Source organism: Schistocerca cancellata, chromosome 3 (assembly GCF_023864275.1).
Source record: "Schistocerca cancellata isolate TAMUIC-IGC-003103 chromosome 3, iqSchCanc2.1, whole genome shotgun sequence".
NCBI lineage: Eukaryota > Metazoa > Arthropoda > Insecta > Orthoptera > Acrididae > Schistocerca > Schistocerca cancellata.
In genome coordinates, this window is record NC_064628.1 from 742594782 (window position 1) to 742609982 (window position 15201).

Consider the following 15201-nt stretch of genomic DNA (forward strand, 5'->3'; position numbering starts at 1 on the left):
CCACCAAGGGACTGGTCACCTCCTAGGTGTTCCAGTTGAGTTTGGGGCTGATGCATCATAGGCATCATGAATCATGGTTGTATTGTGACCCACCCAGTCCTGGACACTGTCACACAACTCGAAAACAGCTAACTGCTTGTAATGCATCCAGTTAGCCGTTCTGAACAACCATATCGGCAGCTTCCTTTCAGGAACTACTCCATGGGGCAGATGGATCCAGATAGGGTAGTGGTCACTATCATGAAGGTTGTCATCCACCTCCCTTTGAGTAGTGTCTGCAAGGGTAGGTAAGCAGAAGGAGATTTCTATGGCAGTAGACAAATCCATTGGCGTGCTACAATGTGTAGTTTGACACATGTTCATCAGTACAATATCTGCAGTGCAGGTCCAATCCTCAAGTATTCGACCATTGGAACAAGTGGTGTTTGAACCCCATACTACACTACTGCCCTAAAAGGAAAAAAGGATGGGGTCGTTGATCAGGAGGATGCGCAAGGACCTCACTATCAACAGTATTGTGGGGCAGTAGTTACACAGAGTACACCAGGACAGCAATATTGGCCACTAATCAAACATTAACCACTTGTAGCATTACAGTTAATGGCATAGGTGAGAAGTGATGTGTATCTGTCAACACTGACACACCACCTTTCGCACTACCGCCAGTAAGGTGTCTTTTCTGTAGAAACAATAATCCTTGAATACAACTGCATCAGTCTGTTTAAAATGAGTCTCTATTTTAGACAGATGAATGGTCTAAAAAGAGTCTCAGTTCCTCCAGAAGAGTTCTGTATTGATTTATATGTTCTAAGAGAATGGGAGACATTTCATTAGTGTGGTTTTGATTTACCCCTACTCTTGTGCCAGGGTGGTTAGGCACTTTTAGAGCGAGAGGGGTGGGGTTAGGAGTGGAGCGACTGTCTGGGTCCACTGATGAGACATCAAAATCCGTATCAGACATGCCAGCATGATGTCTGATGTTGCCTGGGACAGCTTTCAACCTGAATGCTGACAACTTTTCCATGATCCCTTTCCCTACACGGGTGTGGGGGAAATGGGTGCTGGGAGGTACTCTGCTTTGAGGGAAGGGGGCATTGGAAGCCACTCTGCTTTTTGGTGGACTCATGATACTCACTTCGAAAACACTGCTGGTCTCTTCTGTCATATATGCCAGGTTCACTATGTCTTTACAACCTGGGTTTGGAATGTACAGGTCCTGGTGTTGGACAGTGATATTCTGAACATCATTAGCCTTGAAGCATCAATCTAGGGAACAGGTTTCAGTCTTGGCTCTATATTGGGTGGCTTCCAAAGCAGTTAATGGAGGCTGCTGGAGATGGACAGTCAGTCCCAGCTTCATGGACTGCCTTCCTACCCTTTTCACAGGTTGGTTTGCCTCTACAAATCAGCATTGTATGGCCAAAATGCTGGCATTTGTAGCACGGCATAGTTAGGTCAGAAGAACACTGCCGTAATGTGTCCAGGAAGCATTGGAGAACTGATATTCAAAATGATGGTGTCTTCTCAATTTCTCCATTATTCCTATGCACTCTTTACTCCCCATCCACTATCCCCCATCCTTGTTTCAGCTCTATTATGTTCTTGTCCATAATTTCATGGCATGTGAACACAAATTTGTTCGCGTTAAGTGAGTTATACAACGCAACAATTATGTCATAGTTACCCAATTTTTCTGACTTCCTAAGTAGTTCTACCTGCTTTGCCCTGTTAGTCTCAACCAGTAAGAAGACATTTTGCAACAGATTGATAAGACTATGCTACCAGCAAGCCCTTCTAAGCCTTTATGGATATAGGAGGGTACTATTTTGTCCCTCCTTCCTCTTAATCACTACAAAAACATTCTGGTTTTGACTCCTTGAGCCTTGTTACTAAACACAAGTTGATTATCAGAGCTGGCCTCCCTCATTCATTTGGATGAGTGGGTGTGAGTACTCCCAGGCAGTCCACCCATCACACTGGAAAGAGGAGGAGGAGGAGGAGGAGGAGGAGGAGGAGGATGATGATTCTACCTTGGTCCCACAAGCAGCAGAGAAATAAAGGTCCTCTTAGGCAGAACCCCACTTGCCCAAGTAAGCCTTATGCAGCCGAGATGGGGCACTTTCCCCACAGGTTGTCCACTAATGACTGTTTCTCAACAACTAGCATCTCATCGGTGCAGCACTCCTTGAGATTTAGGGTTATCCTCGCAATCCAGGTGGACAGGCCAAAATGCTCATACTTTGTGGTACACAACGTTCCACTGCTGTGCCACACAGTGTTCGCTGAAGCATGCCCAGAGCTTATAGTGACGAAGGACTGGCATCATCTGCCATTCCCCAGCTCAGGAACCCCGGGGTTTGCCAACCAAGTCTTTACCCAGCAAGCAAATGTTGTGCTCCTGAGTGCAGGGCTGCTCGAGATTCAGGCCAAGGTGACTGCAGGAGCGAAGGATGTGTTATACGGATAATTCAGAGAAGCTGGTGATGGAGGGAAGGCATCTGATAGCTCGAGTTGTGAGACAGACATTGAACTGAGCATGCTGTGCTCACTGCATGTTGTGCCATCAGGTTCTTGACAAAGGCCATTCATCCTCGTGGACAGCAGGTTGGTAGTGACACCAGCATAAAAGGCTGTGCAGTTTTTGGAAGCAAAGTTGATATATCACATGGCTGCTTTCACAAGTTACCTGGCCTCAGATGGGGTAGGATAAGCTTGCTACAGAACAAGAGTAGGAGGTGCTGAGTACGCTGATTGGGGAAATCTTGCACCTGTCTGTCACAGGGATTGGATCACTATGGCAAGGGGTTAGGAGTGAGAGTAAAATAGCGATACGCTAGCACATTGTGTAGGTTGGGCAGGAGATGGGATACCAATTTACAAAGAGTGGTAATGATCTTGGATTGGATGTTCCTAATTTCATGTCAGGATGAGAGATAAATTCCTGGCGAAGGGTGTGGTTCAGTTGTTCCAGTCCAGGATGATAATTGGTGATGGGGGAGGGCCTCCTTACTAAGTGATTCTTGGGAGTAGGAGAAAGATTTGGGATGTGTGGAGATGTAGCACAGGAAATCTGTTCATGGACTAGATTTGTGGGGTATTGCCTATTTGTGAAGGTCTTTGTGAGGCCTTCAGCATACTGATAAGGGAGTTCTTGTCACGGCAGATACGTTATCCAGATGGCAAGGCTGTATGGGGTGGATTTTTGGCATGGACGGAATGGCAGCTGTCAAAATGCAGTTATTCGTGGTGGTTAGTGGATTTAAATGTTGACAGGTGTGGATGGAGCCATCAGTGAGGTGGAGGTCAACATTCAGGAAGGTGGCATGTTTGGTAGAGGAGGACCAGGTGAAGTGGATGGGAGAAAAGGTGTTGAGGTTGAGAAGGAATGTGGTTAGGACATCTTGGTCCCAAGTCCAGATTATGAAGATTATGAAGATGAACCTGAATCAGACTATGGGTTGGGAGTTTTGGGAGGCTAGCAAGGTTTCCTCTAGAGGGCCTATAAATAGGTTGGTAAAGGAGGGTGCCGTGGGTGCCCATGACTGTGCCACAGATTTTGTGGCAAACCTTCCCCTCAAAGGAAACGCAGTTTTGAGTCAGGATATACAGAGTGACAGTTAAAACTAGCCTGCCTCCCATTTGAATGTAAATACAATATTTTGAATTCTGAAATAGAGTAAACAGGCATAAAGGACAGTTTTATGCAATAATTGATTGTTTGCAACCTTCTGTCAGCATATGAGTTTATTTCAACAGCGAAGGTTGAGGTATCTTTTGTGGTCTGCAAAATGACTTCAACAGAATATATAATTGGAATTGTGGAAACATATACGGAAACAGGTTCAATTAAGGAAACTTGTGAAATTTTTGGGGTCAAGTACCTGGAGAGAGAACTACCAGCAAATACAGCAATGCAGTGACTGTACAAAGATTGGCACACTTCCAGATCTGTCCAAAATGTAGAATGACAAGGAATTCTTTCAGTTCAACACTAAGTTAATGCAGATATTCACTGAAGAACTATTCAGAGCCCAAAGCAGTTTAGATAATGTGGCCCAACAGGTGCATGTAAGTAGGAGAAGTTGTCAGTGGCTACTTAATTTCAAGCCATATCATGTGATGGTTGTGCAGAAATTACAGGAGGATGACAATCATAAAGGTGTAATTACTGCATGTGGCTTTTGAATAACATCAACAATGGTTTGTTAGACCCTTTCCCCCTACATCATGAGTGATTAAGCACGATTTCATCTTTCCGATCATGGGAATTCACACAATACAAGCCACTGTGCAACAGAAAACCCTAACTTTGTGTGTCAGCAACTGCCCCATGATGAACAAACCAGTATTTAATGTGGTGTAAGAGGAACTTGCATCGTCAGACTGATTTTTTTTACGCTACCCTCAACACAGTTGCATATATGGAAATTTTTGATACATTTTGTGCTCAAGTCATTGAATATGAAAGAGAATACTGCTTCTTCCAGGGAGGTACAGAAACGTGCCACATTTCTAAAGCATCCCTCGAACGAGTCCACGATGTCTTCACTATGGAACACACTGTCAGCAAACCTTTATGGCCATCACAATCACCGGATCTAATGACATATTATTTTCTTCCTGTGGGGACACGTGAAGAGCCTGGTGTGTGAAACGAATACATACACTATACAGGAAACGAAAGACAACATCAGCAGTGAAGTCACAACCATCAATATCTTTACACCTGAAGTATCTGAATATGCTTCGATGTGCCAAGCTGTGTATTGATGTTGCAGGGGTTAATTTCAACATCATCTATAAATGTATTTTTCCTTCTATTTTTCCATTGTAAATAAATGGTAGGTCCATGAAAGATCTTCATTTCTGTAATTTTACTGCATTTCCTTTATACTTACATGGGATAATTTTATCTGTGCCACTCTTTAGTTGGTAATGTGTATAAGAAATGATGTGATGGGTTTGGCATCTAAAGGGCTTAGGAGAGAGTGTGTTCAATGGAGGCAAGGCTATCAGCATGAATGTTGGTGTAAGGGTAGGTGGTATCAACAGTGATTAGTAGGGATCCAAGAGGTGAAGGTGTGGGGATATTGGAAAGTCTGTGAAGAAAGTGATCAGTATCTTTGAAGATGCAGGCAATTTTAGAGCAGCTGGTTGCAGGTGTTGATCAACAAGAGTGGAAATTCTTTCAGAGGGAGCCAACTACAATTGGGCATCTAGGATTGTTGGATTTGTGGATTTTGGGGAACATGTAGAAGGTGGAATCAGGTGAGAGACTGTGAGAAGGCCAAAAGGATTTCAGTGTGGATAGGAGGTTATGCTGGACTTCCCATATGGGTTCACTCTGGCAGAGCTGGCCAGCTAGGAGACAAGGAATTCCTGGAAGCTGACTAGGGGGTGGTTAGGTGGGAGGGAGGGACGATCACCATAGGATGGTGGTATGAACTGAGCGAGACAAGGTTCAAAGTTGGGAAAAAGTTGGATTTCGTTGGAGGGGTTGGAGGCAAAGTAGTATTTACATTGCAGGAATCGGGAGAAGGAGATTAAGTCTCTGAGAAGTTTAACAAGGTTAAACTGGGGTGGGGGTGGGGCTAAATTATAGGCCTTTGGATAGGACAATATTCTCAGCCTGTGAGAAACTTCTCCAGTTTTATTCATATGAAATCTAGGAATGTTTTTCACACTGAGAAACTTCCCCCATACATTTACTCAAGCTGAGAACATTCTGAAGTGAAGCTTATTCTCCAACTCTACATTCATGAAAATCTGAGAATGTTCTGTCAAATTCCAAGAATAAACTACGGTCTCCATTTTATTCGTATGACCCAATGTCTCTTCTCAAATTTATGAAACACAAAGTTCTACGCAACTGCAGCTGCAACAAAGATCGAATAAATTTGTCCCCCTGTACTGCATACACTACAATATCTTGTAATGCTAGAGTTACTCAGTACTTGTACTAAAACAATTAAAATTGTTTCAGATGACTTTCAACATCCAGTAGTATTACACAAATCATTAGATATTTATATTGTTTTGTCATGCATTTATGTTAATACTATGTCTTCTCCATTTTTATCAAAGTTTTGAAGAAGGGCGCAGATGTAAATCAACAGCCACAGCTGTCAGTATCATCTTCAGCAGTAATGTCATTTTCTTCTGACTCCTTTGAACAACTCTTACATAACAAGGCTTTAAACGCTTTTACGAATTTGCTTCTATATTAGTTACCATTGCAATTGATTGTAAATTACATGAATTTCATCTATCGTGGTGCCTAGACGTTCTGTAGATATATGCTCCAGAAAGTCTCCAACATGGTAATTTGTTGGATTATCTGTACATTTTACGATTAATCCAATCATTCACGATTCCAAAAAATACTCTTTGCATCTTGATAGTATGTTCACTATGGATTCATATATATTCTATTCTTGAAATATTAATTTTATATCTGAAACTTATACTCAATGAAAATATTTATTATATTCTGGTAAGTGTCCTTCAGCGATTACATTTGTACCGTAATGTGAAATTACGTCCAATAAGGAGTAGAGGAATATGTGATGTGCACTTAAAAAGATTTTGATTATTTAACGTGTTCACCTAACTTCAACAACAAAAGTTTCTCTCATATTGACAAGCCTGTAAAATTGTCAGAAAATGCATTTCCATAAACTGTCCATAATTATCTTGATAATTTCTTGCTGCACATAAAAGTAAAATTGGAACACAGTGCAATTCTTACTTAACACACTGCTGGAAGTTCTATGTCTGTACAGTGACTAGTTTGCCTGTTTGAACAAGTTGAATGAAATTTAAGATTACATACACAGATGACACACACAGAAGAGAGAGAGAGAGAGAGAGAGAGAGAGAGAGAGAGAGAGAGAGAGAGAGAGAGATGATCTAGGAGGACAGAATGTACATTTATTTATTAATAACAAACATTTGTAGCTAAAAAATCTTTTGGATTTGAAATTTATTTTTATTCATAAACCATTTTATTGACAAATGATGAATAAATGTTTATAATAAATATTTTATTCGTCATTCATCAACAACAGTTTTTATCCGTATTCATAATGGTGCAAGCGCCCCTCTGACCTTTATGTTCCCCTAACTACTTTTCAATGATGTGGCGTTCTGTCATTATCACCAACAGTATGTGCTGACTATTTGCTGCAGTCTGTTTCCATTCATTGGGCTTCTTTAGCCATTTGTTTTGTAATTTTTATATTATTCTGTTTATTCTGAAAGCAGTTTATTATTCACCTCACATCTAAAATATCACCACTAGTGCGTACCAAAATTACTGTCACTTACCTTTTTCCTTTTTAACAAGCTAACTTTTGTCGTGCTACAATTTATTGCAGTATATTACTTTTATACCTTTTACACCTTATAAGCCCAGTACAGACTTTACTGACTGTAGTCCACTTTTCATTTTACATCATACAATTATCATTGAATAATGTGTGTACACCTACAGTAGTGGCATCTGGAGAGCTTGTGACACAAACATTTTGTGGCTATTGTATGGCAGTTTGTTTTGAACGGTAACACTACTGATTAGATGACTCTTGTATATATTGAATATATTATTTTGTGTTTAGCATTTGACGCTGTCACTATGGGTCCTGTATATTAGGACATGTTTTTTATAGAACAGGTACGTCTCTCATTAAAGCACACAATTTTCGCATGTATGTCAGTAATATCTTTCATCATGGCCCATTTTATTGATTTAAGCTGTAGACAATCCACTAGTTGCTTTTGTGTTTTTCCCTTATTTTGCTACATATCTGAAGATGGTCATTGCTGACCCAAACCAGAAGTCTGAGGATGTACAATTTTGTGACCACAGACATGAAATAAGGGAGATATATTCTACATTTTCTGATCACTGTGCCATTCGCGACCATGTCGCAGCTTGTGATCTCTAATTACGTTATTCATCAGTAGATATTTTAAATCCAATTCACAAGACAGCACAGAATAAAATTTCATAGTTCAGCTGTGGTACATGTACTTTTAAGATGTAGAAACTACTGATTAATTTCCGATTAATACCAATTTCCCCTTCCCACGTTTCTGGTTTTTATTTTCGCAACACATGATCATTTAATAAATTCTGGACACTACTTCTAGAATATATAAAAGACAATTATCGATCATAATCAGACATGTTTCTGTTTTTCTGACGAAGGCTGTGGCCGAAAGCTTTGTGCAAGTGCCTTTCAATTGTGCCTGTCTGCAACTTAACATGTCTTTTTTTCCTACATTTTTGATATTCATATTAGTCATAATGAATCATATGAACAACACATGTGGCAGTACTGTACAGGAGCAAAAAAAGCAGAAACAATAAATCACAAATGTTGTGTCAAATTACAAAGCTTTTATACTGGATAATAAACAAATACTATTGCTGTATATCTGCTTGATTTTCCCAACTGCTGTGATTTTAATTTTGTTTTTCTTACCTTTGTTCAATTCCTAAATGAGCGTTAATGCTGGCATAACGTGCAGTGCCTGTTAGGTTTTTGTCTTCACGATATATTATGTGCTGGCGTGTTCGATTATCACGGAACTTTTTTGCTAATCCAAAATCTATCAAGAAAAGCTGAAAGAGAACATTGACGAATACTTTATTAAAAACTTGCACACAAAGTAAATTTAAAAATCAGTATTACCCACTGAAATATAATACAAAGATTAATTTAAAACTTAATATGCAACAATTTATGATAGAAGTTATAAGATGAAATACTGAAAATCCATTTAATGCACACCAAGACATTGCTGAAATATTACCTTATTACAATGCCTGCCAATACCCATGAGGAAATTGTCTGGTTTGATGTCTCGATGTATGAAGCTCTTACAATGCACAAATTCCACACGTGCTATCATCTGGTCAGCTAACATCAAAACCGTCTTGATTGTGAAACGGCGCGAACAGAAATTGAAGAGATCTTCTAGAGAAGGTCCCAGTAAATCCATAACAAGAACATTGTAATCGCGTTCTTGACCATACCATCTAAAATGAAAAAATTAAGAACACTTACTGGAGGGAACCAAAATGTGGACACTAGAATAAATGTAGCATCTCTTCCCATTCTAGATCCAATTCTGAATCCTTTTACTTATATTAAGATCTCAAAGTGTCTAAAAAAAGGCAAGACAGAGAGAAAACTAGAAACCAGACATCTTGTAATAGTTTTTTTGTAGTATATAACAAGATTATTGTTTATACACAAATAACTGAAGCAGAAGTGGTCATACATACTACTATAGTTTCTTCTTGACAATGCCGAGTTTCTCATATACTGTCACATCAAGCATATGATAGGTACAGGGAAAGTGAATAAACCATTTAAGAAACAACTTCAAATTAAGTGTTCATGTGATATTACAGCAACATATGAAAGCTTTGTAAGATGAGCCCTGGGCAAATTAACAATACCTAGTACATACTGTATCTGCAATTTTCCGTATAGCACTAATAACCAAAGTGGAGCAGTGGAATGCTTGCCTAATGATAGGAAAAAATTTTCTGACAATATGAAAATATTACATAATCCTACAGCAAGGCAAGAGAACTTGCACATACTTTTTCTTGACTGATACGAGATGCAGGTGCGAGTAGAGGAGCAAGCAAGCCATGACGCCACACAGACCACTGTTGGGCCAGCAGTAGTGGGGATGGAACAAGCTGGATGGAGCAAGCTCTACCTCCTTTATGTATTACAGCCATTTACTTGTGTTTTGTGTATAAAATCTCTTAACATAAATCATTCTGCGGCAAATGAGCTCTTTCCAGGACCGAATTGTATGCTGTGTGCACAATGAGTCAGGAACTGCTTCACCACTTCGTTTATTGCAAAAATACCTTGAGCTCAGAATGTGTGTGTGTGCGCGCGCATGCTCCTAAATCACTGGACCAATTTCAACCAAACATGGTACACATATCACTATCAGGCAACAGTCACTGTGGGGATAACCCACCTACTTGTTATAGTTCAGGACGTATGGCAGCAAATAATTAAATGTGTCAACAACTGCCACACTATGCATTATTTATTTTTTACTACTAAGACAGTCCTACAGTCTAGTCAATTTAAGGAAATCCCCAACGTCTGGCAGCAGTTTTGACAGCTTTCAACTTCTAAGCACAGACATCTGCAGGAAAAAACAAGAGCAATCTACAGACTTTGAAGAAGCATTGCCATAAAAAAGTTTCCAAAATCAACTGCACAAGTGTGAAGCAGCTATACTCATACATCAGTACATTATGTAATAATCTTTTGTACAACAGTTTCATAATTTCAAAGGTGTTTTCACGAATACTTTGATGTCAATTTTTTTTCCAGCATTACACTACCAATGCAGTTCAGTTTTTGTTTTTGTGTCTAACAGAAAATTGGAAAAATGAATACCCGGGCAATGCCAGTTTTGTCATCATAAATACAGAAATTTCAATTAAATTGACTTAAAAGAATATGCTACCGAAAAGGCAGTGCATATGATATTTTCCACCAACAAAAATCAAACATTGCAACTCATGTAACAACTACTTACCATGGACCAAAGCAGTGAGGAGAAAGTCGCAAAACATCACGATAACAGGGCTGTAGAAACTCATTGAAGTGGAAAGCATGTTTCTCACTCCCGATGAAAAGATGCAATACATTAAAAAATTCTATCCTAAAAAATTCAAGCCCTAAGCAAACTATGAACGGGATCCACTATCTATTGTGGATATTCATGCCGAAACCAAAGATGACGAAGCATTATATATCACACACGAGGGAACTCAAGTGCCCATTTCAAATATTGAACACCAAAAGCAAGCACGAAGACTTAATAACAATCATTTGTGATTTTATGCTGTGGAATTTTTGAAGCTTTTAATGGCTCACATTATGTACAAGCCCACATAAATGGTAAACAGACAGTGCAAGTCCCTAGGTTACCTGAAGTATTTACTTTGTGTGTGCTCTGACAATTGGCATCGCTGCATTTTAACTTTACTGACGAAGGCATGAAATATTAAGTTTTTCTATCTGCACGAGTAAACTTTCGAAAAAGGAAGAAAAACTGCAAGTGATTTATGCACGCCTCTGACAGCGTTGTCACGCCTGTCATATTTCGTGCGTATTATCTTCAACAGAAATAGTACGACACATGTTTACCTTCTGCTCTATAACCACAAGTCGACTTTGTAACCTATCTGGGGAACGAAAACTTATTTTACAAACGTTTGATCCAGCATCCCTTTAACATTGCTTCTTGAACTACAAATTTGATACGCCATTAGCAGTGGCGTAGAGTGCAAGAGCTGCAACACTGCGGCATTGTTCCGCCATCAGGCGGGCTCCGCGGAAAGTGTGTTACCGTGTCAGCTTACACTTTCTCCGGTTGTAAGCGAACCCTGTGCCAGGGCACACCGTGAGAGCAGCGAAACGTACCATGACTGTCATCAATTCTAGCCGCCATCGTCGCACTTGGAAAAGCATACGTGACACCATTTCTACTTAGGCAGCATTTTTAATCAAGATTTTTTACGTCACATCTGACCGCTTCGGACACACACACACACACACACACACACACACACACACACACACACAGAGAGAGAGAGAGAGAGAGAGAGAGAGAGAGAGAGAGAGATATTCCACTTTTGGTTCCGGCGACATTTATACGGCTTATGTAACAGGCTCTTTTCGAGGAAGAGCATTCGATAAGTAGAAGACTAACACTTATGATTCACGTTCATGGAGCTGAATTATGAAGTCACCCCAGATATGAGCGCACTCGGCAATGGAAAACGTGTAACACTAGTGTTTAACCTACTAACAACTGTGAAGTGTTAATACAACGAACATCGTCAAAAAAAAAAAAAAAAAAAAAAAAAAAAAAAGCATACGCGCGCGAAAGTGACAGCTGCGACGTCCACCAGAGTGAATCTGGCTATACTTCATGATCATCTAAAATAGTAGTGACCTAAATCGAATCAGTTGCGACGGTAATTTTCATGGCTGGGCAATTCTTTATGCTTGGCATTAATTGTATGCACTTGAACTGCAGTGGGAAGTACAACTACTTCATCCTGGTAATTTTTAGGAATTTAGGAAATTGCAATGTTGGAACTAAACACATACAGAGACGAACAGACGTATTCAAGACCATGGATGAGCAGCTTTGAATGTGTAATTAATCGAGTCAGAAGGCGGAATTACTTATTTCGTGATTCCACTGACGCGCTATCGCTCGGAATACGTGTGTATTACACAAATGCCATTTCCCGTAACAATGTTACGTTACCCTATGACAAGTATTCAATCACGCTCTGTAATATGACAGTATGCATAGTAAACGGCGGAAATGTTGACGTTTGTACCTTGAGAACTCATCATTCGTGTCTGCTGCCATACAGTTCAGCTACGCGTGGTCACATATTCCACTTAGGGCGGTAAGGAAAGAGACGATCCCCGAGGAGAGAACAATCATGCTGCGTAGTATACACGAACAAAATAAAACACGTAAAGAAATTGGAGAAGCTTTACATATAAATTTGACCACTGTGTGGTGTCAACCAACACTATGAAATGAGGAATACCATAGTGAATCAGTCTAGAGAAGTGCTCTGCCAAAACTTTCTTCTAGAACTAGAAGACAATTGGTGAAGCAAAATTTCAGAATAACAGCAACAGAAATTAGGGTACATCTGGAAGAAAATCTTAGGAAGGTGGTTCATGAAACAACAGTTCGCTGGGTTCTAAACAGTACAATTCCATAACGCCAAGAAGAGAAGCGTATGGAAAGCAAACAAGAACAAGAGTTTAGTATTCGCCACTACGTATGTAACTAAGAAAAATGAGCTTTGAGACTGTGTGTTATGGTCATAGGGTTCAATGAACCATCTGCCAGGCACTTTGTGAACTGCAGAGTAATCATGTAGATGAAGATAAAGGCAAGTTCATCTACAACACACCACACACAGTCACAATACCACCTAAATCACAAGACTTAAAGTAAGCTAAGAGTGAAGGACGTTCTGCAGGAATGGAATAACATTGATTTCGGATGTAACCTGCAAGCACGTACATAAAATGCCAATGCGTTCGGCAACAGTTATTTGTAGGAAAGAACTCTAACCAAGTACTAGAATGCAGTGTTTTGTTTATCCGAATACTGATATCCAACTGTTGGAAGAACGATTTCTCTGTTTTCATTACGAAAATGTACTTCAGTAAATAAATGTGACATTAACAATGAAATAAAGGTGTTTTAAGCCAAAAGAGAGATTCGTTTATTTTACTATATGTTTTGGTAGTTAAATGTTCTCTTTTACTGGCATAAAGTTGACATTCGAATACTTCTGTCCACTTCTGCAATCCTGTAATTTACACAGCGTTATTAGCGTGTAAATAATTTTTTAGCAAAATAAAAAATAACTCCCTAGAATGGAAGCAGCTACGACAGTAGCATCAATTAGAGGGTAAAAAATGGAATATGTGGTAAATCCAGTCCAAGCTATTAACACTTTTTCTGTGAAGCGATATTCTATACCTGGTGAAACTACGAGGCAATCAAGTGGTTCTCCAACTTCAAACTTTTCAGTTCACACCACATTTCCACTTTTTATAAAATTTCAAAATATTTTTAAGCTTGGCACTTGACTCGCCTACTTGGCATGACAATTTTTTATGCTGTGCCTGCAAAATCTGCCACTTTCTAGCAGAAAGCAGTTTTTAAATATCACGAATTTTAAAATAAAGCTTAAGATCGCATTACACCCTTTGGAGAAGTTGACACCAGTTATTTTTCTTTCATACATGTTAAGGACCTTAGTGGGTATGTACTCTAGCATAAAGGTAACTACAGATGTATTGAAACTCTGACTGGACTTTTCCCTCTACGTTTTACTCCATACATTTGACATTTGGCCACGTTTAAATGACAGAACAGGAAATACTTGGGAAATGTACACATAAGAGAGCTATGGATGATTTCCTATGAGCAAAGATGTCTAGCACAGATGTTCTGGAAGCACTGTGGAATTCACAATGAGATATAGTGATAACCACTTGTATAGATGTCATAGCTGTTACCGGTTTATTAGTTTCACCACAGGGGGCAACGCGTCGTTGGACAAGAGGCACGCTGAATCACGTTACAACGAAGGCGAAATCGGGCGGTGCGTTAGGGGAGGGGAGAGGAGGGGCCTGGTCGCTATCACAGCAGATATGCGCGTTGACTGCTGCTTTCTTTTTAAAGGACTGTTTTAAATATATTGATTCGTTGTCTGTTTCTTTCATCTTGCTTACTGGTTCACCTTGACTGTTGATTTTAATTATTTAAAAAATCTGATTCTCTTGTAGTGGTGAGCGAAATTCAGTATGTAACGCTTTCACCGTAGCAAATACAGCTTTCCTTTCTTTCGATGCCGATCGTGGTGTTTTGCTTAAAATGTCACTGAAATTTTAAAAAAGTTCATTTGAAAGTCAGCTGTTACTTTCGTAAATCCGAGGCACGAACCCGCAGCACTTAAATTCCTCCTGGAATGAAATGTTTGCCGGCCGAATAGGCAGATAAAAACAGTAGAGCGAGGAAAGTCTCATTTCCAAAGACGCGACTCAGATGTAAAAGCTGTTGTTGGACGCTTTCTTATTGATTCCAAACATCACCCAGTATTACAGTTGTGAAACACGATACCACAAAGAGTGTCAACTTCGTTAGAGTCGACGATGCGAGAGCGTGCTGAAATATACCTACGGATTTTTACGTGAATTCAAACTTTGTAAATAAAAGAAACATTAAAATTTTAAATCTTTATTCTTCATGTCTACATACTTGAAGCCCACAGCCAATAGAGGAGCTCCGAATTGAAGCGTGTGAAAGGGTTGTGCGCACACAACTATTCGGCGCGTTTCGAATTCGAAGAGTTCGATTACACATGGAGCACACCCTCTCTTTCAGCATGACAATCCCAGACCATACATGAACGCTGCGACATCTGCAACAACCCGACGCCTTGGGTCTACTGTCATCGATTACCCTCCATAGAGCTCCCAATTGGCCCCATCCGATTTTCCAAAACTTAAAGAATACCTTCGAGGACTTAACTTTGATAGTGATGAAGCGGTGCATGCTGTTACGGCATGAAGTCAGCGCCTGCACGCCAATCGGAAA

General features: G+C 39.9%; 1 protein-coding gene across 2 annotated transcripts in view; it reads right to left on the bottom strand.

Moving 5' to 3' along the window:
* LOC126175755 (casein kinase I) overlaps positions 1–15201 on the bottom strand; it is a 112684-nt gene that overhangs the window by 24723 nt on the left and 72760 nt on the right. For both annotated transcript variants that reach the window (XM_049922722.1, XM_049922721.1), the window contains exons 3-4: positions 8818–9043; positions 8487–8626 (exon numbers count right to left, since the gene is read on the bottom strand). In XM_049922722.1, coding sequence (XP_049778679.1) covers positions 8487–8626; positions 8818–9043 — 366 coding nt within the window. The remainder of the gene's footprint in view (positions 1–8486; positions 8627–8817; positions 9044–15201) is intronic.